The sequence below is a fragment of the Xyrauchen texanus genome, chromosome 42 (assembly GCF_025860055.1).
Source record: "Xyrauchen texanus isolate HMW12.3.18 chromosome 42, RBS_HiC_50CHRs, whole genome shotgun sequence".
In the NCBI taxonomy this organism is placed as follows: Eukaryota; Metazoa; Chordata; class Actinopteri; order Cypriniformes; family Catostomidae; genus Xyrauchen; species Xyrauchen texanus.
The window spans coordinates 14,619,363-14,644,656 of NC_068317.1; the positions used below are offsets into that span (position 1 = coordinate 14,619,363).

General features: G+C 38.7%; 1 protein-coding gene across 1 annotated transcript in view; it reads right to left on the reverse strand.

Annotated features, from left to right (window-relative positions):
* The window catches only part of LOC127634884 (sickle tail protein homolog), a 119,543-nt gene that overhangs the window by 22,332 nt on the left and 71,917 nt on the right, over positions 1-25,294 (reverse strand). The window contains exons 3-7 of the mRNA XM_052114617.1: positions 19,911-19,997; positions 18,929-19,133; positions 13,173-13,371; positions 10,826-10,919; positions 808-1,565 (exon numbers count right to left, since the gene is read on the reverse strand). Coding sequence (XP_051970577.1) covers positions 808-1,565; positions 10,826-10,919; positions 13,173-13,371; positions 18,929-19,133; positions 19,911-19,997 — 1,343 coding nt within the window. The remainder of the gene's footprint in view (positions 1-807; positions 1,566-10,825; positions 10,920-13,172; positions 13,372-18,928; positions 19,134-19,910; positions 19,998-25,294) is intronic.

Genomic DNA, 25,294 nt, shown 5'->3' on the forward strand with positions numbered 1-25,294 from the left:
TTTCATTACTTTGAAAGCTGATGTTCGCCACCTCTAGCCAATGTCTGTCCCATAATAATACTTAATATCTTGTGGACTCTGCATATTGACTGTTCTCATGCTAACAGAACACAACCTGATGGTACACAGCCAAGAACAATAAAATGATTTACAGGGGACCGACACACGCACAGGGTAAATTTAAAGCAGCTTGGACCAACACAATAAAAAGGGCCAATTACTGAACAAGGGCTCAAAGTCTTTTGTGAGATATGTAAGGATGTTTTCTTAAAAAAAAAAAAAAAAGATATGTAGCACAAAGCACTGCAAATCCTCTTTATCATCCCTTAATATTCATCATGTTCATTTAATAATGGCTGCTGGCCTGTTTTAAAGCTATAAAATAAAAAGTTGTTTTGTCGGTTTTATTTCATGTCTGTGACTGGCACCTTTACCTGATATATTCATGTAAAATGTACAGTCTCTCTCTTTCAGGAATATAGACCAAAAATAATGACTCACACTGCACTCACTCAGTTTGTCCAATAAATGCTGAATAAGAATGTCACTCCATGAAATATCACCTGGCTTTAAATATTTTTTTAAAACATTATTGCATGGGGTATGTGTATGTGTTTTAGATGCAGTTAGAAAATATCATGATGCAATGGAAGACAATACATTGTTAAAAATCCCCATTACTGATGCAGAATTAGAGTACAAACATCTCATGTCACAGATGCTACTGTATCCAGGAATGTGTTTTAGATGAATGGTTAGTTTTTTTCATGCTCTCATATCCCTGTTTGCTCTTATTAATTGACTCACCGTGTCTGAGGATCTGCTGAGGGGGCCAGAGGATTGTGACCCTGAATATCAGGGGTTGGCGGGGACCCCGTGCCCCCCCTCGCCTTTACCATGGCATCCATAGCAATAGGAGACTCTTTCCTAAATGACTGTCTCACAGGTGAGAACCTCTCTAGAGTCATAGAACTCTGTGGTTGGCCAGTGTGGATATCCATCACTCTCATCTCGCCCATTCTGTGTGGGGAAGGGGGTGGGGTTTTGGAGCCAAGCATGGGCAACTGGCTATCAGTGTACTTCCTGCTTTTCTGTTGGAATAGCAAATGATGGTCCGCCGGCTCCATAGGAACGACAGGGTTACTGTAAGAGCGCATGGTGGCACGATGGTAGGCGTGGTCTATTGTGTCAGACTGCGGGGCATGGTGATGTAACATATAGGGATCGGCATAATGGCCTTCAGCTCGGGCAGGAAGTGACAAGCTCTTTGCGGCCACATCCTCGTCGGGTTTGACGTCTCGACGCTCAAGGATGGCACTGGGGCAGGGGGAGGCCGCACGGGCAGGGCTAGGAAGCGGGTGTCCAGCTCGCTCACGTGGCATCGTGGCACCACCGACTCCACCGCCTGCAGAGCGTGAGCCAAAGGGGATACGAGAGGGGGAAGGAGGTATGTTATGCGGTGTGGTAGGGGACATGGAGCCCTGCATGTGGGGTGGAGAGGGTCCCATCGGTGGCTGCCGGAGCGGCTGGCCATCATACATAGAATATATCATCTCCCGGTGAACCTAGAAAAGGGATAAAGATACAATTTCACATTAAACAAGAGACAACTCCTTGACCCACTTTACATTAGGTGTCTTCAACTCTAATGTCCTAACAATAAAATACATACAATACATTGTATTTGTTGTGTAATTAAATGTTATTCTTTTCACAGGATTTACATTTGCTTCTACTGAGGTTGAGATACAGGTAGGATTTTATGAGTAGTGGTAAGGGTAGGGTAAGGGTTGGGGTAGGGTTTAGGGGTAAGTTTAACAGTGTAATTATAAATGCAATTAAATGCAGGTAATGTACTTTAAATGGAAACACAATGCAACAACACATATATACATAATAAGTACATTGCACTACATGCTTAAGTACATAGTGTTTAAAGACACCTAATATAAAATTGTGTCCCAACTATTGAATGTACAGTGCCACGGCAAAATAAATGACATTTTATTTACAAGAAGAAATAGTATTTATTAAATTGGTAACATTTTAACTACGTTAGTTAATATGAACTAACAATTAACAATAGCCTACTTATACAGCACTTATTCATCTTGGTTTACGTACATTTTTGACATCCTGAAACATTTTATACATTAAAAGTTGTACACATTAACATTAATTTATTATGACCTAACATGGCCAATGAACAATAACTTAAAATTAACCGAGATTAATAAATATTGTTCATGATACACAATGCACTTACTAATGTTAACAAATATGACCTTATTGTATAGTTTTACAGCTGCATTATACAGTAAATTAGTGGTGAGCAACTATGGTTTGTATTTTTATTATGTTGTGTTCACTGGCTACATGCAAAAGAACAACCAGCATGACCAGTGTACTCTGCTTCAGAAATGAATAACTCGTTTGAGCCAATTCTTTTAGTAATAGGTCAAAAAGACTCTTTTTGAATTATCAATATTATCAACAAATCAATATTAGTCTGAAACAGTCTATCAACTCCCTGAATCAGACTAACTATTTTACTGGATAACAAGGTATTCAAATGTCTTGTTGAACTAAAAAAATGTTTGTAAAAAATATAGAATGAAGTTGTTTGTAAGTAGTTAGGCTCAAATATGGGGCAGAGGCAAAAACTGAATTGTGTAGGAAACACTGGATTTTACAGTAATTTATGCAAATATAATGCACACATTTCATATATCAAGAAAGTCAACATACTCATTACTTAGATATGAACTTTCCATGACATAGTCATGTATTTAACCTGGGAATACAAACGGTGGATTGTGTTCAGGAATATTGCCACAAAGAGGCTTACAAGAAAAAAACTTTACCAATATTATCCCTCTAAACCTTGGAAAATGCTTGTTGAAATCATATGCAAATAATATTTCTGACCAAGATGTTAAAAGCAGCACATTGTGTAAAACACATCTAACGATACATTCATAACCCCAAACAACCAGTTCATGTGATCTCTAAAATGGTTTTGAACATCTGTAAAATATACTTAGCACCAAAATCACTTTTAAAATGGCATATTATTTCAAGACATATACTTTACAAAAATGAGGTTCCATGGAATCTTGGACGTACTAGTTTAGTCTAGTAGGCTTTTTGAGAACAGTGTTCCTTTTCTATCCTACATGTCAAATGAAAGAGTGAAGAGTAGGCAAAGAAAGAACGACAGGGAACTCATGGTATTCATTGGTTCAAAATAAGCATCAGTTTCGATCAAAACAATGTGTCATTGTGCACAGGCAAAATTTCAGAGCACCTGTAATCTGTGCTGTTTTATAAACAGGCAGCACACATGGGCAGCCTGAACTGACCGGACCACCCAAGAAGGTCCCTCAGAGTAGACTAATCACACTAATACACTTCAGGTGGAAGTTGTGTAAGAATGTATGTGTACGTGGAATGAGACGTGGGTGGTTATTAGGGCTTCAACGGTACATGTATCTGCGCCAAACCGAACAGATGCAGGGCCTTAGGTACGGTACACGAAGTCGCACAAATGATTACATATCTTAGCATATGTGTAACCAATATTAAAACCACATATATAACAAGAACAACACAAACCATGTAGAACTAAAATGAAAAAAGATTGCGGAGCAACACAGGACTGCATGGAATCAAAACTTAACAGTCCCGGATTTAAGAGGTGTGTCCTGTGTCCGGACAATTCTCTAAAAAATGTAATTATGTCCCGGTTTCAGCTGGTAAGCTCACAGATTTTTTTCTTCTTAAATTAAATATCCTCATTGTCCTCTCGCTATTGCCTCTGGTGTCGTTTGTAGAGTTGAGAAGCAATTTCATTGCGTTGCATGTTGATTTGATGATATTTTCATTCTAGTATTCAGCAAATCAGCTGAAATGTACCTGGTTACCATGGCAATTATATCATGCACTTTTTTTTTTGAGGATGGCTGTTAGTTTTGTGAAGCAACCGATTGCAATGTAACAGTGGATTTATTATGGCTTTTATTATATCAATAAGATGAATAGAACTGTTTACTGTGAAATATTTTTTGGTGTAAAATGACAGTAAAACACTGACACGTGAAATATTCCAAATCAGTCACCTGTTGGGTTCAATTTCAATTATGATTAGGGTTGCAAAATGTACCATATAAGCCTGGATTTCCCAAATTTTTCCGAAATTAAGATGTCCCATATATTAGGGCCAAGACGCTCGAGCTCAGATGGCGAATTGCCCCTTATTGAAGGCACTGTATCTTGTATTTTGAATCTACAAAATCATCAAGGGGGACCCCTCCCCTGTCAGATGGTGAAATACCTGAGGGGTACCCTTGTCCCATGTTGAAGCGCTCAAAATATTCAAGTATTCCGTATTTGCATGGTGAAAAGTAGCCAACCCTGTCTCTAGGCAGCTGTCTTTGTAGAAAGTCAGGCAACTCACTAGGATTTGGAACAGAGGTATTTGTATGACGGCACACCAAAGTGCCTCATCCAAAAATAGAAAACAAAGAACACTTGTTAAAGTCAAATATGTAGTAGACCGAGGACAAAAATGATGCTCCTTCATTCATAGCGTTTCATAGCGCTCAAATCAATTCTTCCCTGCCTCTCGTTCTTACTCTGAATATGTAACAATGAGTGCATTGAATTGGAGTGAGTCAGAGCCCAGGTGAGGGTTCCAAGTCTTCATCTGCCTCAGGACAACAGCATTCTATTCTGTTCCCTCATATCAGCATGGTGGTGAATTCAATAATTACGCAATTCAATCATTTAAGAGTTACTTTTTTTTTATTGGTTAACCAAGTTGCCCAAGTACCCAAAAGTAGTTTGTATTCATTGATGTCCCTGTCCACTATTTCTATCACTAAAACAAGGCAAACGTCTACAACTAAAATGTAAAAATGTTTGACATCTTTTACATGAATCCAAATGTTAGAGAAAGAGAGCAGATTGTGCAGCATTCTTTGAAGTCTGACACGGTGGGGAGCCATAACAATCATATCCAGATGTTACCTGAGCAACAGCGTCTGAAAAGCAAGAAAGCTCTCACATGTCTAAACCACTCTGGATCTTCGTCTATTCATTTTCTCTCCATATTACCTTAAAAGGGAGTGAATTTGTTGGAGGTAGGCTGACATGAAACATTAATAAACCTGTGATAAAGAAATCAAAAGATGATTAAAAGAGAACATTTGGTATGAATTTGCCCCGAGAGGGATTAAAGACAAATTCTGGTGCACCAAAATTCCTTCCTCTTCTTCCCTCTCTTTCAATCTATCTTTCTCCCACATCTGCTGAAAAAAACAACAAACAAAAAACAGCAAATCTGGTCACCAGCACATGTGTTTTGGATGCTTCTTAAATATTTTAACCAGCAAGACTTCCTTGGTTAACAAACTTCACCATCATGTTTGTCGACCAACTGCATAGATATGCTGGTCCACCAACTAGACCAGCACCAAATCAGCATTAACAAGCCTGGACCTACGTGAAAATCCTGTTCAGTGGCCCACAGATCTGCTCACTGTTGAGTCTTATTCATGAAAAATTAGCAGTTCATGTATTATGCATTTGTGGATGATTACACAGAAATTTGTTGTGCAAATTTGTTTCACCAATAATATTTACATGCCATCTGCCACATATTGTGCACACAATTGAGAAGTTCTTGCCAAAATCACAAGTTCTAATCTGGTTGGCTATAGCTTCTGGTAGCTGGGTACACAAGTTTTTACCATGGAAATAAAGTCATGTCTACAATGGGAGCTTTTAGGGAAGAATTAATCACAGGATTTGCTCTCTTGGAATCTGACTTTTCCCCAAGACCTCTCAAGTCATTAAAAAAAGAAATACCATGAGTGCTTCAACTTATCTGAAAAACATTTCTCTGAATGACAATATCAGTAATCTTGATGTGTTTGTCAGCTGTGTAGAATCAGAACTGGTGCTGCACGATTCACAAGTTGATTTGTTTCAGTGAATTAGCCAAATGGGTAAGCAAAATCGATTTGTGATTCAGTCCGATTCGTTCACTTACAATAATTGAATATAGTGGTGCAATAGAGGACATTGTTGGCAAATTGAAAGCAAAGGTTTAGATTAATTTACTTAGTATACAATATCTATCTCATATTTATTACATTTTTGTTTGGTTTTATGTCCATTTTAGTTACAGTACAGTAATACTGTATTTATATTGCAGAAATATTTACTTTACTTACAATGAATGGAATATAATAATACACAGAAGCTGGTAGTCTGTATTGACATATTCTTTACTAACTTGTTGTTATTTGTTGTAATACAATTTTTTCAATTAAACAATAATGTGGTATTTAATTTGTTTTTATTCTAGACTGGTAATATTGTTTATCCAACATAAGCTTAAGCAAATATTTTAGGTGTATTTGATATATGAGCCTAGAGTCAATTAATTTGTTTATACTGTCCATTTAACACATTCATTAAGCCTACATGAGTCTTGTCTCTGCTTCTTTTAGTCTAGGTCTTGACTTGAAGTCAACATGCTCTGGTCTGGGCCTGGACCCGAAGCTGTTCTCGACTACAGTATAACACTGCAAAATATGTTATACATTTACAATAATCAATTAAAGAAATAAAAATGTTGCTAGATCACCACAGTTTGTGAAAAAGTTCCATTGTGGCATTAATGATATTAGATTTATCTGCCCCTAAATGTCAGGTAAAAACAAAACAAACAGTGGTTGATAACTTTCAGATGATCTCTTTCTGTCAAAGTGCATAAGCTCATGGCCAAAAATAATTGGATGAATGGATACTCAACAAATCAAACCTAGACCTCTTCACTACTGTTACAACAATCCCATAAAATCACACAAAGTAAAAACATCTGTTGGACGTTCAACAGAAAGACACTTGGCTTTTACACTCTTTTGAGTGTACTCTACACATGCATGCAGATGAGAATGCTTGGCCAACACATTGCAAGAGTTCAGTTCCATTGGACACATTTTAAGAAACAACTACAAGTAAGATATTTTTTGGATTTCCTTGAAAAGTCTGTCTGTCGGTGTCATTCTTTTACTCTTTTTTTCTCTCTCTTTTGCAGACACACAAAAATGTGTTTGAACAGGTGCAGAGCTTATTTGATTAGTCTGTTAAGTCCGCCTAAGTATTTTCATGCCTGCTTTAACTGAGAAGGGCAGATCATGTGTTACTGTGTGTGTGTGTGTGTGTGTGTGTGTGTGTGTGTGTGTGCTTGCTCATGCACATGTGACAGTGTTTCTCTGTACTCCAGTATCAAGCTCTGGATGAAAGCATAATGGATCTTGTGTCCCCAGAGAGTTTCAATAATAACAACTGTGGTCAACATCATGTGTGTGTGAGTGTGTGTGTGTGGGTGTGTTCTGACCTACACCAAGCTCCTCTGCCATGATTAAATTACAGAAATAAACACAATTATACTGTAAGATTTGCAAGCAATCCTCCCTCCACATTAGATCTATTTCCATATTTATACAATATGTCATTTAGTTATTCATGCCTGACAAAATCAATAAACCATTAACCATGCATGTCTTATGTTACACATCAACAATCAATTAGGTCACAGTGCCCTGTAGTTTTCCTTGGCATTTCCATTCATGCTCCGGTTTCATCGATGTACAGATGATTGTTTATGGACATCCACTGATGTGCATTGATATGGAATGTTTCCTCTTTTCAATTGGGAAGAATTGGAATGACTCTCATGTGACATAAAAGTGCTTTGTTTAGAATGTCTTGCGTCCTGATTGGCTGAGGATAGATGAACGTCTTACAGACAAATCCCATTGTATCACATAACTTTGGCACATATGCAGACCAACACACATATAAACGTGTGCACACACATACACAGCCCACAGTAAGAGACACTCGATTCTCAAATTCAATCTATGGTTAATGCCAATGCAAATGCTAAATGCTACATCTATTTGTAAGTTTTGAGGTTCACACAAACCTAAAAACATTCAACTTATGGATAAAATGTATATAAGCTTGTGTAGATGTTGGTATTTATGTTAGCTATACTTGGTTACAAAGTAACTGTAATAAGATTACTTTTCCTTGTGATTTTCAGTTATTTTTAGCAATCACATTAAATTTACTGTTCTTATGTAGTTACTTGCGTTACATTTAATGTAATATTTTAAAATGCTCTACAAACTATATCAAGTTTAACAGCAACAGTACTTCAATACAATTAATTAAGATGGATACTTTGCAAAATGGAAATGGCCGCATTACTTAGAATATTTAACATTTACAGCTAATATTATTACAGTAAGAAGTTATGTCATCTCTCATCTGCATTTACCAGAAAAAGTAATCTCTCGAAGCAATTGACAGCATGAAATTAATAGCGAGAGATCAATGTCACAACAGATCCTGACATGTTTTTATGTTATGTTATAAACCATGCCACAATTTGATCTTAAAGAACTGAAAGCACAATTTGGTGTCTAACCTTGTATTATCAGTTTAAGCTTTCAGAAATTACTTCATAAGTAACTAAGTGACTAAGGACCAGACCGCATTCTTGTGCCAAAAGAAAGCTTAGTACAATCTGTTGTACTCTTTCTCCCTCTTTTGCATTTTCTCTCTCTCTGAATATGTATTAACAAGACTATAAGTCATTACACAATGTACTTTAATCCTCTTGGACATGGACACATGATCGAAACAATGTGCCTTTCAACTTCTAAATTTGCACCCAATTGTCTATAATAGATTTAAATAAGCCTTAAAACAAAATCTAAACAAAATATATACAGAAAAGTCTTTCACTGGCCTGGAACTTCGAAAAGTTCCCTTAAGAGCTAATGTGACACTGTGTAAAAGGTCTAATCAAATGTTTATTAGCTGTGCGGACCGGTCAAATCCAGGCCGGGGATTACCGCAGACAAAAGTCTGAGGCAACCTTGTTAAATTTGGGGACACATGGAGAAAATGAAAGGCTTGCAATCTAATTTACGTTACATCACCAGCAAACCAACAAGGCTGGCATGGCGAGAGATTAGAGGGGATTATGGGAGGAAAAGGAATAGCCTTTGCTATAAAGTGCTTCCACCACTTCTCCTTCAATTCTGATCCAATCCCCCTGAAATTAGGCCCGCGGGACAAAAACAGATTTGAAAGGATTGAATGGGGTGACTGGGGTGGGGGCAACTCTAACTGTGAAGAGCAGAGGGACCCCTGGAGACAGCTGAACAAAATGGGGAAGGGACCTGCTATTTAAATAATGCCTTCCATTCATTCAAACTTTTGAGAAAGCCAAAAATGACAAAAGCTTTTATGTGGACATGACAGAAACCAGCTGATCAGATCTCTCATGTTGCACAAACTCTGTAAGCTATTACATAGGGCTGTATATTGATACAGATTTCCCGATTCAATTCGATTCCGATTTACAAGCCCTCGATTCGATTCAATATCGATCCAAATGGGCTTATTATAGTTATATTGTCCCTTTTGCTTGCATATAAAATAAATTCTCTCCCAGCTAATGCTGGTAATTATACAGGGGATGATTTAAACTAGGTTAATTAGGAAAATATTAATGTTACTAATTATATTTTATAACTTTTTCATCATTTGTCACATTTTTGCTTTTAAAAATAAAAAAGTATTGAAAAAGTATTCTATTATATATCATATATTATTTTTGTTAAATATTTATTTAATATAAAACCGGTACTGTGTCGGTTTTAACAAAGAACGCCATTTCTGTAAACAGCACCTTTAAATGAGCGCATGTTAACTTGAGAGGCCTCAAATGGCTTCACCTCATCTGTGTGATGCATGATTCAAATTAAATGTTTTTCTTGTTTTTTTGTAGTTGTTTTTGATTAACAACTGACTGTAAAGAACAGAAAGGGTATTAAAAGAGACCGTATTCAAAGTCATTGGGTTGCACCCATGTGTGTCCCGTCTTGGACACACGTTACATGGAACAACTTTGTCTCTACACGCTGTAAAAGGATCTCGCTGCTGAACACTACATGACTTCATAAACTACACAATTACTGGTGAGTGAAATGCAAACATTTACCAGCAAGTTGTCAAATAGCATGAAATTTGGTTGCAAATGCGAGTGATTTCCTCTCATTGTAGTGGATTTCCCCTCATTGATCGTTCAAATGAAGATTGCGAATTAATTGGAAAAACAATATTTTTTCCCACCCATACTGTTACATATATTTTATCTACTGCTTTGCTTGAGAAATTTGTATTAGTTAAAAACTGCAGCATAACACTTTTTGCATTACTTCCATAGAACGCAAAAATATCTAAAATCTCATTCACACCTGTGCGTATTTTACCTTGGTGCATGTGCCAGGTTTTTATGTCAGTGATGCTTAACGTCTTGAAAATGACTGGGCGAATGAGTGGAAATGTGATTTGAGAGCTACAACTAAGATTTTCGGAGAACAAGGGCTTCAATTTCTGCTTGTTCCACACACAAAACTATGTATGTCTCCAGAAGACTTGGACGAATTAGTTTTATAAACTATAAACTATGATTTTTGTCATTTATGGAGCTTGACAGCATGTGGCCACTGTCATTGTATGGAAAAGAACAGCTCGTAAATTCTAGAAAATACCTTATATCGTTTTCCACTGAAGAAAGCAAGCATAAAGGTTTGGAATGGAATGAGGGTGAGAAAATTATGACAAATACACAAACAAGTCACTCTAACTTCCATCAGCTATGCAAGCTTTCATGAAATGAACTCTCCATTAAGCCTTCTTGAAGTAATAATTTACAAACTAGGTTAGCACTTACCCTTGCGTCCCCATTGCTTGTCCGGGCTCCATGACTGAAGGCATGTGCTGGGTCTTTGTGGTACACCTTCAGGCAGGAGTGATCTGTGATGCTCCTGCATGGAAAGCAATCTACATCGGTTAGATATCCAGACCAAATATCACCACCCGCCCTTCAGCTCCACCACCACAGGGTGCAACATGGGCGAATGGACATCAACACGCGAGAGAAGAGAGTGAAAATGTGAGAATAAGGCGATTCACAGATAGACAAAGGCGAGTCTGAGCAAAACAGAGACGAAGGCGAAAAACGACGGTCTTCTGCAGAGACAAGATCCATAGTGGCTGAGATTTCTGTTTATCCCCAAGAATGTCCAAGATTCACTATGCCAGCATTGTGCTAAAACATGAACTGTCTCAAAGTTTGCCTAATAATATTTTCCCAGTGAGCAAACATGTTTCTGTCTACTTAAACATCTCATAATACGTGTAAAAAAAAATCCCATTCTGCAAGATGATGTGTTCCCTGTCAAAAAGCTACACTTTGATGCTGCGCTGACTTAGCGCTTTGGGAACAAGGACCGGGAGGGGGACGCTGAATCTTTTGAGTCTGCGGACTTTGAGCACCCACCTCTGAACATTCCACGTACAATAATAAAGCGGCTGGAATTACTCGAGGTGGTTACTCAGGCTGTGACCAGGCTACAGTTAGACTGGCCACATGAATAAGAGACCCCCCAAACCCTCCAAACTAGAAGACAGATTTCTGTCTGGTGGCCCAAAAAAAAGAAAAGAAAAAGGGGAACACTATATCAGTCCCTTCCTTTCTTTGATGACCTCCATGACGAGCTTTCTCATTCATGGAGGAATCCTTATACTTCCCGTATCTTCGTGCCCTCGACGACGACATATTCGACTATCATGGGTGCTGAGACACTGGGGTATTCGGTGATGCCGCCGGTAGAAGAGACAGTTGCGGGTTATCTCTCGCCTGGCTCGGCATCATTGCTAAAGAGACCTACTCTCCGCACAAAGCTGTGCAGGACCACATCCACGCTTGTGGGGAATGTTTATCAGGCAGCAGGTCAGGCTAGTGCTGCCCAGCACACTATGGCAGTGTTACAGGCATACTAGGCTGATCTGTTGAAGAACCTGAGTGCGGGCAACACGGTCAACGAAGAGGCTTTCTCTGAGCTTCGTCGAGCCATGGATCTGTCTCTCCGCGCTACCAAGCAGATGGCTCGCGCCATTGGCCAGTCTATGTCTGCTTTAGTCAGCACTGAGAGACACTTATGTCTCAACCTGTCGGGCATCAGAGATAAAGACAATGTTTTCCTTCTCGATGCTCCGGTTTCATCTTCTAGTTTATTTGGTGACGCTATGAATGTAGTTATCACTAGGTTCCAGGAGGCAAAAACCCACGAGGAAGCCTTCGGGCAATTCCTTCCTCAACGCACTCAGAGGGAGGGGCCGTAGGCCACACAGCCCCACCCCGGTCCTTCTAGACGGGAGGCTCAAAAACAAAGCATGACGAATCGTGCTCCCCTCGTAAAGACTGGGGGCCAGTTCGTCGCCCTCAGCAGCCCCCAAAGCAAGACCTCAGGGCAGTTATTTCTAAAAAGGGAAAAACCCTGACGGTTTTGCGCCGAGCCTTGTGGGGGTAGCCCCCCTTGGGACGGGTCACGTGATATATCCACCTGTACCCTCCCGATACCCCCACAAAACCGCTCCATTCCGCCGCCTCTGGTGTTTCGGGAATTAGCGGTTTCCAGCTAAATGTTGGGTTTTCCATTGCTTCCTGCCGTAGTCCAGGACACTCGACATCCCCTCAACAGGAAGTGTCAGAATCGATAGCCATCTTAGAAAACCTGACAGCGTGGAAACTACAGCCAGGTGTTTCTCTGCGGGTCCTAAGAACAGTAAAAAAAGGCTACAGAATTGAATTCGTTCGCCGGCCTCCTTGGTTCAACGTTTTTCTTATTAAGCCTGATATCTGGTAATGTGACTGTAATTCAGATTTACCGCCTTGATAAAAAAAGAGAGTTGTCTCAAAGTTCAAATTGCCTCACCATGATAATGTAAGGAAAAGGACTGCTCATCTGTCTACAGAACATTCAAACAATGTGTTAAAGTGGTTAATGGGCAAGGAGGAGGCGAGAACCGGCTTGGCAATATAAATAATAGTTTTAATAATAAACTGAACAAAAAACACACAAACATAAACTCCATGTCATTCTCTCCGCCTTTATCCCTCGCGCGCCCCCATCAGGCTGATTGGAGACCAGGCGTGCGTTGTTCCAGCCGGCCCCACCCTTCTCTGCTCTACAACCTCTTTCAGGATATACTTAAGGTAAATCACACTCTCTCACCTGACATCGTTGAGTTCATAGTAGATGTTCCTCGTCTCATCTTTGACATAAATGGCGGTGCTGGGTGATTCCAGCATCTTCATGTTGAGCTGATGAGGGAAGGCACTAACAAACAGAGCTCTGACTGTATCTACACTCGTTATTTCATTAGGCATTCGGATCTGCTTTGTGTCCTCTCCATACTGCAGATACAACACACCTGAAACAGAGGAGAAAGAGGGTGAGAGATACTTCAATAAGATTCTTCAACGTACAAATATTATTTGTCAATCAGCACAAACACCTCCATCTGATTCACAAACCAACAGCAACACCGATTTAACCAGGCGCTCATTGGCTTATTATAGACAGCGCCGAACTGAAAGTAGACGGTAAATGGAATTACATTTAACTGAGAAGTTTCTGTACTTTTTCTATTGATCATGGCAGTAATTCATCAAATGATCAAATGATGGAGAAAAGCGCAACAAACTACCATATATCTAGAAGTGAGGTGTAGTTGAGTGCACTTTCTGCATTTTAAAGAGCTGATTAATGCGCCTGGATCACATTGGTGGAATGATTACCTGATTTGCATAATTTATTTGGTAAAGAGGATGCTATCAGCAGTCACATTTCATTCTTAGTAAATTTCTCCAGAGATTCTATTTGCAACTGAATGCTGCCATATGTGCTGATCTAAAGCGTGTGACAACTTTTCTTCCTGACTTCCTCAAGAGATGACTTTCTTGTAAACACTATGGCTCTGTGGCACTATTAAAAACCGGCTCTGTTTGTTTTAATGCCAGACATGTCAACTTCTACTTCAAAAAAATGCAATTTGGTTTGATGCCGCTAGTGATGGAAATTATAGACTCTTAAGTCGGTGAAACAAGTCTTAAATTCACATGATCATGGTATTAAATGTTGCATGAGGGATTGGCTTCTCATTACGTTTAAGTTGTTTTAAAATGAAGAGTAGTTTCTGGGCACGAATAGCCCCCATAGCGCCACCACCAGTTAAAAAAAAAAAAAGTAACTTTTTTGCACGCATATCTTTTCAACCATTTGTCCTAGAAACAAAATTAATTTGGCATGTCATTACACTCCTCCTGATGATACAAATGGACTGCTTAAATTAAAACTCTGCCCTTTATAGTGGCCAACATATTGCATTATGACGTTTATTGTTTATTTGCTACTTTTCTTTCAAACTTTGTCTGATTTGCCTAAACAAAATGTGGCAGGGCGGAGGGCGGGTCGTGATCCTACACACCCGGTCCCGTATTAGGCTAATTATGCCTCCGTGAGGGTTAAAGGTCGACTGCAGAGGATTGTGCGGGAGAGAGAGATCGTTAACGGACATGTCCGTCATGTGTGTGTTTATGTTGTCTTTTGAGTTTATCATTAAACTATTATTTATATTGAAAAGCCGGTTCACGCCTCCTCCTTTCCATTGATCCCTTTACACAAAGGCTCAAAATAATCTCCAGACTGATCCGCACAGAAAGAATAATATAGATTTTTATTTTTTGTTGAAAAGTTAAAGGGTTAGTTGGAAGAATTACATCCATCCATCCATCCAAAAAGTTATCCATATGGCTCCAGGGGGTTAATAAAGGCCTTCTGAAGCGAAGCAATGCATTTTTGTAAGAAATATTTCCATATTTATAACTTTATAAACTCTAATCACTGGCTTCTGGTAACAGCCACCCGTGTGTTCAATGGCTTCCTCTATCATCTGCGCTTCTGTGTTCGTCACTTCTCACAGGAGCTTACACTACGCCTACGTCATAAGCCTGAACTCAATTCTCTCCTGAACGTGCGGACGGCCATTACCGGAAGCCAGTGATTATAGTTTATAAAGTTATAAATATGGATATATTTCTTACAAAAATGCATCGCTTCGCTTCAGAAGGCCTTTATTAACCCCCTGGAGCTGTATGAATTACTTTTATGATGGATGAATGCACTTTTTGGGGGCTTCAAAATCTAAGGTACCATTCATTCCCATTATAAAGCTTGGAAGAGCCAGGATATTTTTTAATATAACTCAGATTGTGTTTGGCTCAAAGAAGAAAGTCATACACCTAGGATGGCTTGAGGGTGAGTAAATTATGGGATGATTGTCATTTTTGGGTGAACGTTAGTCCTTTAAGTTAACACGAGTTTAACAAGGTCGATTTTAAACAGGAAGTGAGGCTATGGGTCTGTTCAAAAACTTAGTGAATTGCCTCGCGGTCTCTTGCTGCTGTCTTCTATGGCAGCATCCTAACTGAAATGATGCCTCATAAGAGACTGATTTGGAACACTCTACATAGTTGGCAGCTCTGCGCATCATTCAGATAGCGCTCCTCACACACAACGCAAACAAGACTCGACTCATAACTGATTTCAATACAGGTGACACAAGAAATATTATGCAATCCTATGGCAAACACACATTTTGGGTAAATATGTGGTTTTGTGTCATTAAACTGTTAGTTATTAATACTTTTAAGAAAAAATATTAAAACAAGAAAAAGCTTTTTAAAAAGGAAAAAACAAAATGCAGAGATCAAAAATAGTAGAGAAAACCCACAAACCTACTCCACCAAATTTCCACAGGCTTAATTGGATAAAATCCTACAGGAATAAAAATAGAGAATGTGCAGTAGTAAACAGGCACAAGACGTCTTAAAATCCAGCCTGCAAGTCTCCAGTGGTTAAACTGCTCTGAGACACTGCCAGTCAGAATCCAACAGAAGCAAAGTAAAAAAATAAATGACAGCTCTCTCTCACTGTACGTCTTTTCTGCTTAAAGTAATACATTTATGCCCCATCCTTTTACTTTTGTCAGATCATACAGACAAGACTATTAGGTTTATCACACGAGACATTTCAATCATCTTCATTCAAAATGTGTTACAGCGGAAAATGCATTCTGATGATATCGCCGCATTGAGCCCAATGAGAATATGCCTTTGCAATTATTCAAAGGAAGATCTAACATAAGCCTAAGCAGACATTTTACAACATGTACAGTTCTACGATGAAACTTCAGATCACTGACGGAGAAGACGTGACTTACAGCAAGCGGTGGGTGCAGGCTGAATTTCTCAAAAAGCAAAGATGTAAGGATCTCTGATTCTTTGCATTCCTTCTGCATTTCTTTATTAAATAAAGACTATGTTTTTCGGCAGGTCCATGTACAGTCTCCTTTTCAAAAGATTTTTGAGGTAATAGTTTGAGTGAACACTCGCACTTTCGCCCAATAATTGTCTCACCAGCTGGTGCCTGTTTAAATCAACCAATCAGAGTCGAACAGACAGAGACGTCTCCCATTTCAAGGCATGTGTGTTTGAGGGCCCATGTGCACATTTGACTGTCTGTCTATCCGGACCTAGGGAGTATATGGCAAAAGAGTTGGCAAAAGAGTACTATTTCCATTTTTGTGTCTCTGTGTACACACAAGCATGTGTCTCTGCTGTAATATATGCCTGTGAGTTGTTAACTACAGGCTATAGCTTTCAGCTACAGATATATATTTCCATTACATGAAGCGATAATGACAGAGTTGGGGTCGCTCTTAAGGCACTGAACTTAAATAAATAAGACAGACAAACTTAAGTAAACATGTGCACTTCCTCAGACACATAAAGACATTAAGACTGCACCTAAATCATTAAGCAGACGGGAAATAAATATGGGAGCAATACAGGATTTTTCACTTTAAGGAGAGAAGAATTCCACAAAAAGCAGCGAATATGCTTTCAGAGATTTCAGGCGAATATGAAAATATCCACCAATCCTTGCAAGTCAATTTATTTGTTTTTCCTTATCATAATGGAATTTTGAAAGCATTTTGAATTATGCCTTTCACCTACAAATGAATATAGGGCTTTCTGCTCCTTTTAACACATTTTTACCATACTTAAAATAGTTCAATAAGACTTGAAAGGTGTTCCGGAGGGGAATATTTTCAATGAATTAAGACTTAAATGTCTTTTTTTTTCTTCCCTCATACTAAGATTTTGCATTGCTAAGGAATACTCGGAATACACATATACCACTCACAAGTGGTATATGTGTAACTGACAAATAAGGCGTCCTTGACACGTCATGACATGATCTTGTGAAATATAAGAAGTCACTGTACTATAAAATGTTACTTTAATTTTCAGAACTCAAAACCTCTTTACTGCAAACAGAGCATTTGTTGAAAACAAGCAGTTAAAACGACTTGTTCTCAACTTTCTCCACATTGTGATGTCACACTGTGGTAGACATTTGCATCTGACCACCTCCACAACAACACATCAATGCCAACTTTACCTTATTACTTCCATAGCCCCACTCAGTTGCGGTGAGCAGTGAGATGGCAGGTCAGTCAAGAGCAGAGAGCAGAGAGCTAGGCCTGGCACTTTTATGAAATAATTGTCTGATCGCGGTTATTTGAGATAACTGCGATTATTGTGCACTTCAAATTCCAGTCACATTTAATGCCAAAATAAGGGAATTTTAAGCAAATATATAGGCTAAATATCATCAACTGTGCGTTTGTGTGTCATTCAGTTGATCTTTGAGCGTCACAGTCTGGAAGAGCGTCTGAAGCACTTCTTAAGCGCTCTGATGCGTGCCGTCAGCAAAGGGTCGCACCAAAGTCAAGTGAAAATATTAACAAACAAATATAAACTTTACTTTAAATGATCATATAATGGCAAATGTTTCTGGTCATTGTGAAGTAATATAAGCAGTGTTAATGACACATTGAAGGAGACAATTTACTCTGTTTCTTTGGAGTGATCAAATAATAAAACTAAATCTCAAGGTTTTGCATCATGAGAAATGAGGGCTTGTGGGTTTAATCAAAGACAATTAAAACAATTTGTGAACGTGAAGAAATTAGGACAGCAATATTTTACTATTGCAAAATATAATATAAATCTAAAAAAATATATATATATAAAAAAAAATTATAAACAATATAGCCTATAGTATAAAATACAGGAGTTCCAGAACAACAGTGAAAATTTAAAACTGACCAAAACCAAAGTTGACCAAAACGAGAGACACATTTTATGTACTTAGAATTATTTTGATATTTAAAACATAATTTTTCATGTCATTCATACGTTTTTAAAGCCTTAAAAGGAAAAGTTGACCAAAACGAGAGACACATTTTATGTACTTAGAATTATTTTGATATTTAAAACATAATTTTTCATGTCATTCATACGTTTTTAAAGCCTTAAAAGGAAATGATATATCCCATGTTATTATCTGATTTATATCTTTGAAGTTACATATGAAATATGACAATTTATTTGACAATTAATCGTCAGCCAAATTTCATAATCGCGACAGCTCTACAGAGAGCCAAACATAACAGTGGGTGTTTACTCTCAAGTCTTAAAGGGGAAGCAGCACCAAAACAGAGCGTTTCTGACATAGGGTCAGAAAAAGGGTGGAAAAAGATCATGTTTTACAAAGACGTGACTGTTTTTGTGCAAAAAAAGTGAACCTCAGAACATATTAAAATAATAATAATAAATATTGCATGTCATGATAAATGTTTGAAGTTTGAAGAAATGTAATCAATTTCGGTTTCATACATTTTTGAGAATTTGTTATTTTATTTCTTTTGCATTATTTACAAAATACACTTTAGACTTTGAAAAAATATTTTGAACTAAGAAATTTAATTTCAGGTTGGTCCCCCTCGGTTGTTTACACCTTCCATGACATGGGCATCAACAATACTGCATACTTTGCAGGTAGCCTACATGTGTATATACCTAGTGAGCGATCCTTGGTTTGGTTAGTGGAGCGGACCACAGGCAGACTAGCTCGGGACCGGGAGCCTCTGGTGAAGGCAAGGGGCAAGTCACACTCAGACATGACCTCCAGAGCATCCAGAGAGACCAGGGAGCCGTGCTCCACCTGATCCACAAGCACAGGCACTGGACTCGGGCACGCTGAACTCTGTTTAGAGCTCTGGTTCTGGAGATGAAAGGAAAAAGGGGAGTTTTAGATAGCATACTGGATTTGATGACAAATTGTTAATGAAACAATTCATGAAAACCAAACTATTTTATGCCATATGCAAAAGCACACATACTTCCCAAAGTGGAAATAACATGCTGGGAAAACCAGATAATACCAGTTTAAAGTCATCAGGCTGGTTTCTGGAACATGGTAGCCTGTTTGCAGCTGGTCCAGCTTGACCAAGATGGTCCACCAAGTTGACCTCAGCCACAATTGCTTGTTGGTCAAGGTAGTCCATCTCAGTCTATCAACCATCTTAAACCAGTTTACAATAAATCACCACCTTGGACCACCTAGAAACCATGTAAAACCAGCTACCATCAGAAGCTGGTTTTAGTTGGATTTTACAGCCTCACATACACATAAAACTTGTTACTGTAACTCAGAACCACTTATTGTGAACAAAGCATAATTTGTCTGCACACATTAACATTTTCTGAAACACACTTTGCATACAAGCAAAGTGACAGGCACGTCAGCTGTGACCGCAACTGCAATCAGCCATGCAACACTGAACAACTCAACCTCAGACTGAATTAATAAAGCTAAAAACCACAATATTCAAATCGAATGCAGAATTTACAGATCAGAGCAAATTGGCAGTATTGATCTATCTGCCTATAAATATAACCAGTCTATTAGATTTAAACCAATTTTTCCATGTTAGGTGTTTTATGTCTTTGTTAAACACACACATGCAGCACACACACACTCATTTGTGCTGGTACTGACTCGGCCTGAACCAAGTGTCTTGATCTTCAGTAGATATCTTTGAATATCTATCTCAGAGCGTAGAGTGGACAACATCCCTTGAAATAACTGTTAAAGACAGAAAGAAAGTTAGATACAGATAGAGAGAGGTAGAGTTATGAAGGTGAAAGAAACATGGTGGATTAAAACAGGAATGTATGCATAATAGAACAGAAAATTTGGAATTCAGCAGAGAGGAATGATCTTCAACTTTTAATGAACAGCAATTTCCCATACATTTCTGACAGATAGCACAGGCTTGGGGGAAATGCCCACAAACCCAACAGACAATGAGCAATTTCACTGTAAACATTTGATAAATCTCTCACAAAGTGTTTGTGAAAGCAAGTGTGAGAAAGGGAGGTGCAAAAGGTATGTGTGACAGTCCAGACTCCTGCCAAGGGCATATGGGCCATTACGCAAGCCACAGAAAGGTCCTGAAAAGGGTAAATGAGGTGTCAGGGGTCAAACACTAAGAAATTGTGCACATACTGTATGCATACAAACACATATTCATGAGTCATACTGTAAATCATTCATACCTTAATTATCTTCAAAATAAATTTTTGAAAACAACATTAGGGTCAATAAATGATGACATCATTTTCATTTGTTAGTGAATTATTCCTTTAAACTCAGGTGGTAACAGGAACCCTTTTGATATTTAAATTGTCTGATGTATCATGAAAAGTCAAATTACATATAAAAGAGCATATCTGTGGACATTGAAACACCCACACACCTGTCCTCTTTTCTGTAATTTAGATGTTTATTAGTCTCTTTGATATGAGGTAGCAAAAGAGCATCATTCAAACCATGGTGAAACCGGATCAGAACTTTCCAGACCACAACAAAGTGTCCTGGGGTTCTTTATAAAGCCAGGGGGTGGGAAATTAGATCCACAGTCACAGAAGCAATGATATCACCGTGTAACAATTTTTATTATTTTATTTTATTACTTTTTTGAAATGTACCTATTTTCCAGAACATTCCAGATAGATGAATTGCTGAGTAAAATTGGAGTAACTTCTAGAACTTTCTAGAACTTTCCAGTAATATAAATAGTTGTATAAATACAGGGGCCTTAATCCCACCAGTTCTGTTTAGTTCCAGGTGCCTAAGTGGATACATATCAAGATCTTGCTGGATGCCTTGAAGTATGATGAGTACAGTTGGGAGGTCATAGGAGACTTCAAAATGGTGGCATTCCTCATGAGACTCCAAGGCGGTTTTACCATTTCCCTGCTATCTTTGCCTTTGGGACAGCAGGGACACTAAGGTGCACTACCACAGGCAGGACAAGCCACAGTGGACCGAGTTCTCTGTGGGGAGGAACAACATCAAGTGGGAGCCACTGGTGGACCCCCAGAAGGTGCTGATACCACCACTACACATCAAAATGGGCCTTATGAATCAATTTGTCAGAGCTCTAGATAAGGAGTCGGCAGCCTTCAAGACTTCTTCCCTAAGCTGTCTGAGGCAAAGCCGGTGTCTTTGTCAGACCACAGATAAAGAAGACCCTGGAGTGCATTGAATTCCCCAAGAAGCTCACTAGTAAGGAGAAAGCGGCTTGGAACAACTTTGTCGCAGTGGTTTGGGGCTTCCTGGGCACTCACAAGGCCGAAAACTATGTGGAGCTGGTTGAGACTCTGGTTAAGAACTACGGCACAATGGGCTGTAGGACGTCTCTCAAAGTCCATATCCTTGATGCTCATCTTGATAACTTCAAGGAGCGTACTCGGAGGAGTAAGGCGAGTGCTACTAAGCCACGTAGCCACTAAGGGACAGAATAAAGATAACATGATGGGATACAGTTTAAACATAAATATCGAAAAACTACTCACTTCTAAATATTTTGTAGTAATTTTTGTATTACTTTAGTATAAATACATGTTTATTTGGATTCATATGTTGTTAGTTTTCTGACTTTATGTGAACAAAAAGACACAAATCCACCCGTTTTCTCATCAGGTAAACTTCGAAATATTACTGTCCTGGACAAAAAAGCAAGGTTTGTGGGGAATAATACCCATTTTCTATACGTTTGAGGCATAAGCAATAAGGAAATAACACTTACTACCCAGGAACAAAAATTGTGTTGCATAATGTATTCAGTGGACACACATGAGAAAGGAGCTGACAACTGTGTGATGACAATTTAAGCTAAAGGGTGTGTTTGTGTGTGAGAGTCACCACAGGTTAGCTAGTATGTTCAGACCTTTATAATTAGATACAGGTTCATCAAGAGTTCAAAGGAAAAAGCAGTGTCACAAATCTCGACAAATACCACAAACACAAAAAATGTACACTGAAAAAATGTATTTTGTGGTGAAATAAATATAGCAGAGAAGATTAGGTACTTTGAACATTGAATAAGTTAGTTTAAGCGTGAACCTGAAAATATTAAGTAAATTCTACATTTGTACTCCATTCAAACAAAATTAATTCTCTAGATTATAAGTAAATATTATTTATGATTGTTCGTTATCTTTACAACAAGTCATCATATATCAGTCCTAAAGTTGAAAACCTTGTCATATTTATTCACTAATTTGATTAAATTTCACAGGTAAATAAAATAAATAAAATAGGTAAATTTTGACAAACGTTTCAAAGCTGGTGTTTCCCAGGATGCAATGGGCTTGAATAATTAATGAGCTTTCATGGTTTCACTGTTTGCAAGTTTATTTACACCATTTTATTGCTGATTTTGTTGTTGCGTTTGGTGACTTCTTGTTTTTTAGAGTCTGAAGTCAATTTTCTTCTCAAAATTGCTCAATCATGATAAAAAAATGATCAGTTGATTGTTACTGTCTTTGAGTTTTTCACACCAAGTGTTCAGGTTTGTGTGCATGCATGTGTACATAAAATGCATAGGGCTTCTCTGTGGAAAGTTTACATTTGTCATGTGGTACATCATGATCAAGCATTTATAAATAACTTTTAATTCAGTTGAAGTCAGAAATTTACCTACACCTTAGCCAAATACATTTAAACTCAGTTTTTCATAATTCCTGACATTTAATCATAGAAAACGCTCTGTCTTTGGTCAGTTAGGATCACTACATTATTTTAAGAATGTGAAATGTCAGAATAATAGTAGAAAGAATGATTTACTTCAGCTTTTATTTCTTTCATCACATGAAAACTTCTAACCGAGTAGGTCAGAAGTTAACATACAATTTGTTAGTATTTGATAGCATTGTCTATACATTGTTTAACTTGGGTCAAATGTTTTGGGTAGCCTTCCACAAGATTCTCATAATAAGTTTTCCTTCCTTGTGATGCCATCTATTTTGTGAAGTGCACCAGTCACTCCTGCAGCAAAGCACCCCCACAACATGATGCTGCCACCCCATTCTTCAAGGTTGGGATGGTGTTCTTCGGCTTGCAAACCTCACCCTTATTCCTCCAAACATACTGTAATGATGGTCATTATGGCCAAACAATAAAAATTTTGTTTCATTAAACCAGAGGACATTTATCCAAAAAGAAGATCTTTCTCCACATGTGCTCTTACAAACTGTAGTCTGGCTTTTTTATGGTGGTTTTGGAGAAATGGCTTCTTCCTAGCTGAGCAGCCTTACAGTTTATGTCGATATAGGACTTGTTTTACTGTGGATATACACTCACCTAAAGGATTATTAGGAACACCATACTAATACTGTGTTTGACCCCCTTTCGCCTTCAGAACTGCCTTTATTCTACGTGGCATTGATTCAACAAGGTGCTGAAAGCATTCTTTAGAAATGTTGGCCAATATTGATAGGATAGCATCTTGCAGTTGATGGAGATTTGTGGGATGCACATCCAGGGCACGAAGCTCCCGTTCCACCACATCCCAAAGATGCTCTATTGGGTTGAGATCTGGTGACTGTGGGGGCCATTTTTGTACAGTGAACTCATTGTCATGTTCAAGAAACCAATTTGAAATGATTTGAGCTTTGTGACATGGTGCATTATCCTGCTGGAAGTAGCCATCAGAGGATGGGTACATGGTGGCCATAAAGGGATGGACATGGTCAGAAACAATGCTCAGGTAGGCCGTGGCATTTAAACGATGCCCAATTGGCACTAAGGGGCCTAAAGTGTGCCAAGAAAACATCCCCCACACCATTACACCACCACCACCAGCCTGCGCAGTGGTAACAAAGCATGATGGATCCATGTTCTCATTCTGTTTACGCCAAATTCTGACTCTACCATCTGAATGTCTCAACAGAAATCGAGACTCATCAGAACAGGCAACATTTTTCCAGTCTTCAACTGTCCAATTTTGGTGAGCTCTTGCAAATTGTAGCCTCTTTTTCCTATTTGTAGTGGAGATGAGTGGTACCCGGTGGGGTCTTTTGCTGTTGTAGCCCATCCGCCTCAAGGTTGTGCGTGTTGTGGCTTCGCAAATGCTTTGCTGCATACCTCGGTTGTAACGAGTGGTTATTTCAGGCAAAGTTGCTCTTCTATCAGCTTGAATCAGTCGGCCCATTCTCCTCTGACCTCTAGCATCAACAAGGCATTTTCGCCCACAGGACTGCCGCATACTGGATGTTTTTCCCTTTTCACACCATTCTTTGTAAACCCTAGAAATGGTTGTGCGTGAAAATCCCAGTAACTGAGCAGATTGTGAAATACTCAGACCAGCCCGTCTGGCACCAACAACCATGCCACGCTCAAAATTGCTTAAATCACCTTTCTTTCCCATTCTGACATACAGTGTGGAGTTCAGGAGATTGTCTTGACCAGGACCACACCCCTAAATGCATAGAAGAAACTGCCATGTGATTGGTTGATTAGATAATTGCATTAATGAGAAATTGAACAGGTGTTCCTAATAATCCTTTAGGTGAGTGTATATACTTGTCTACCTGTTTCCTCCAGCATCTTTACAAGGTTCTTTGCTGTTGTTCTGGGATTGATTTGCACTTTAGCACCAAACTACGTTCATCTCTAGGAGACAGAATGCATCTCATTCCTGAGCGGTATGATGGCTGCGTGGTCCCATGGTGTTTATACTTGCGTACTATTGTTTGTACAGATGAACGTGGTACCTTCAGGCATTTGAAAATTGCTCCCATGGATGAACCAGACCTGTGGAGCTCCACATTTCTTTCTGAGATCTTGGCTGATTTCTTTTGATTTTCCCATGATGTCAAGCAAAGAGGCAGTGAGTTTGAAGGTAGGCCGTAAAATACAGCCACAGGTACACCTCCAATTCAGTACACCTCCTATCTCATAAACTATTTGGCTAATTGTCTAAAGGCTTGACATCATTCTCTGTAATTTTCCATGCTGCTTTAAAGCACTGTTAACTTAGTGTATGTAAACTTCTGACCCACTGACTATTTATATAAATAAATAAACTATAATTA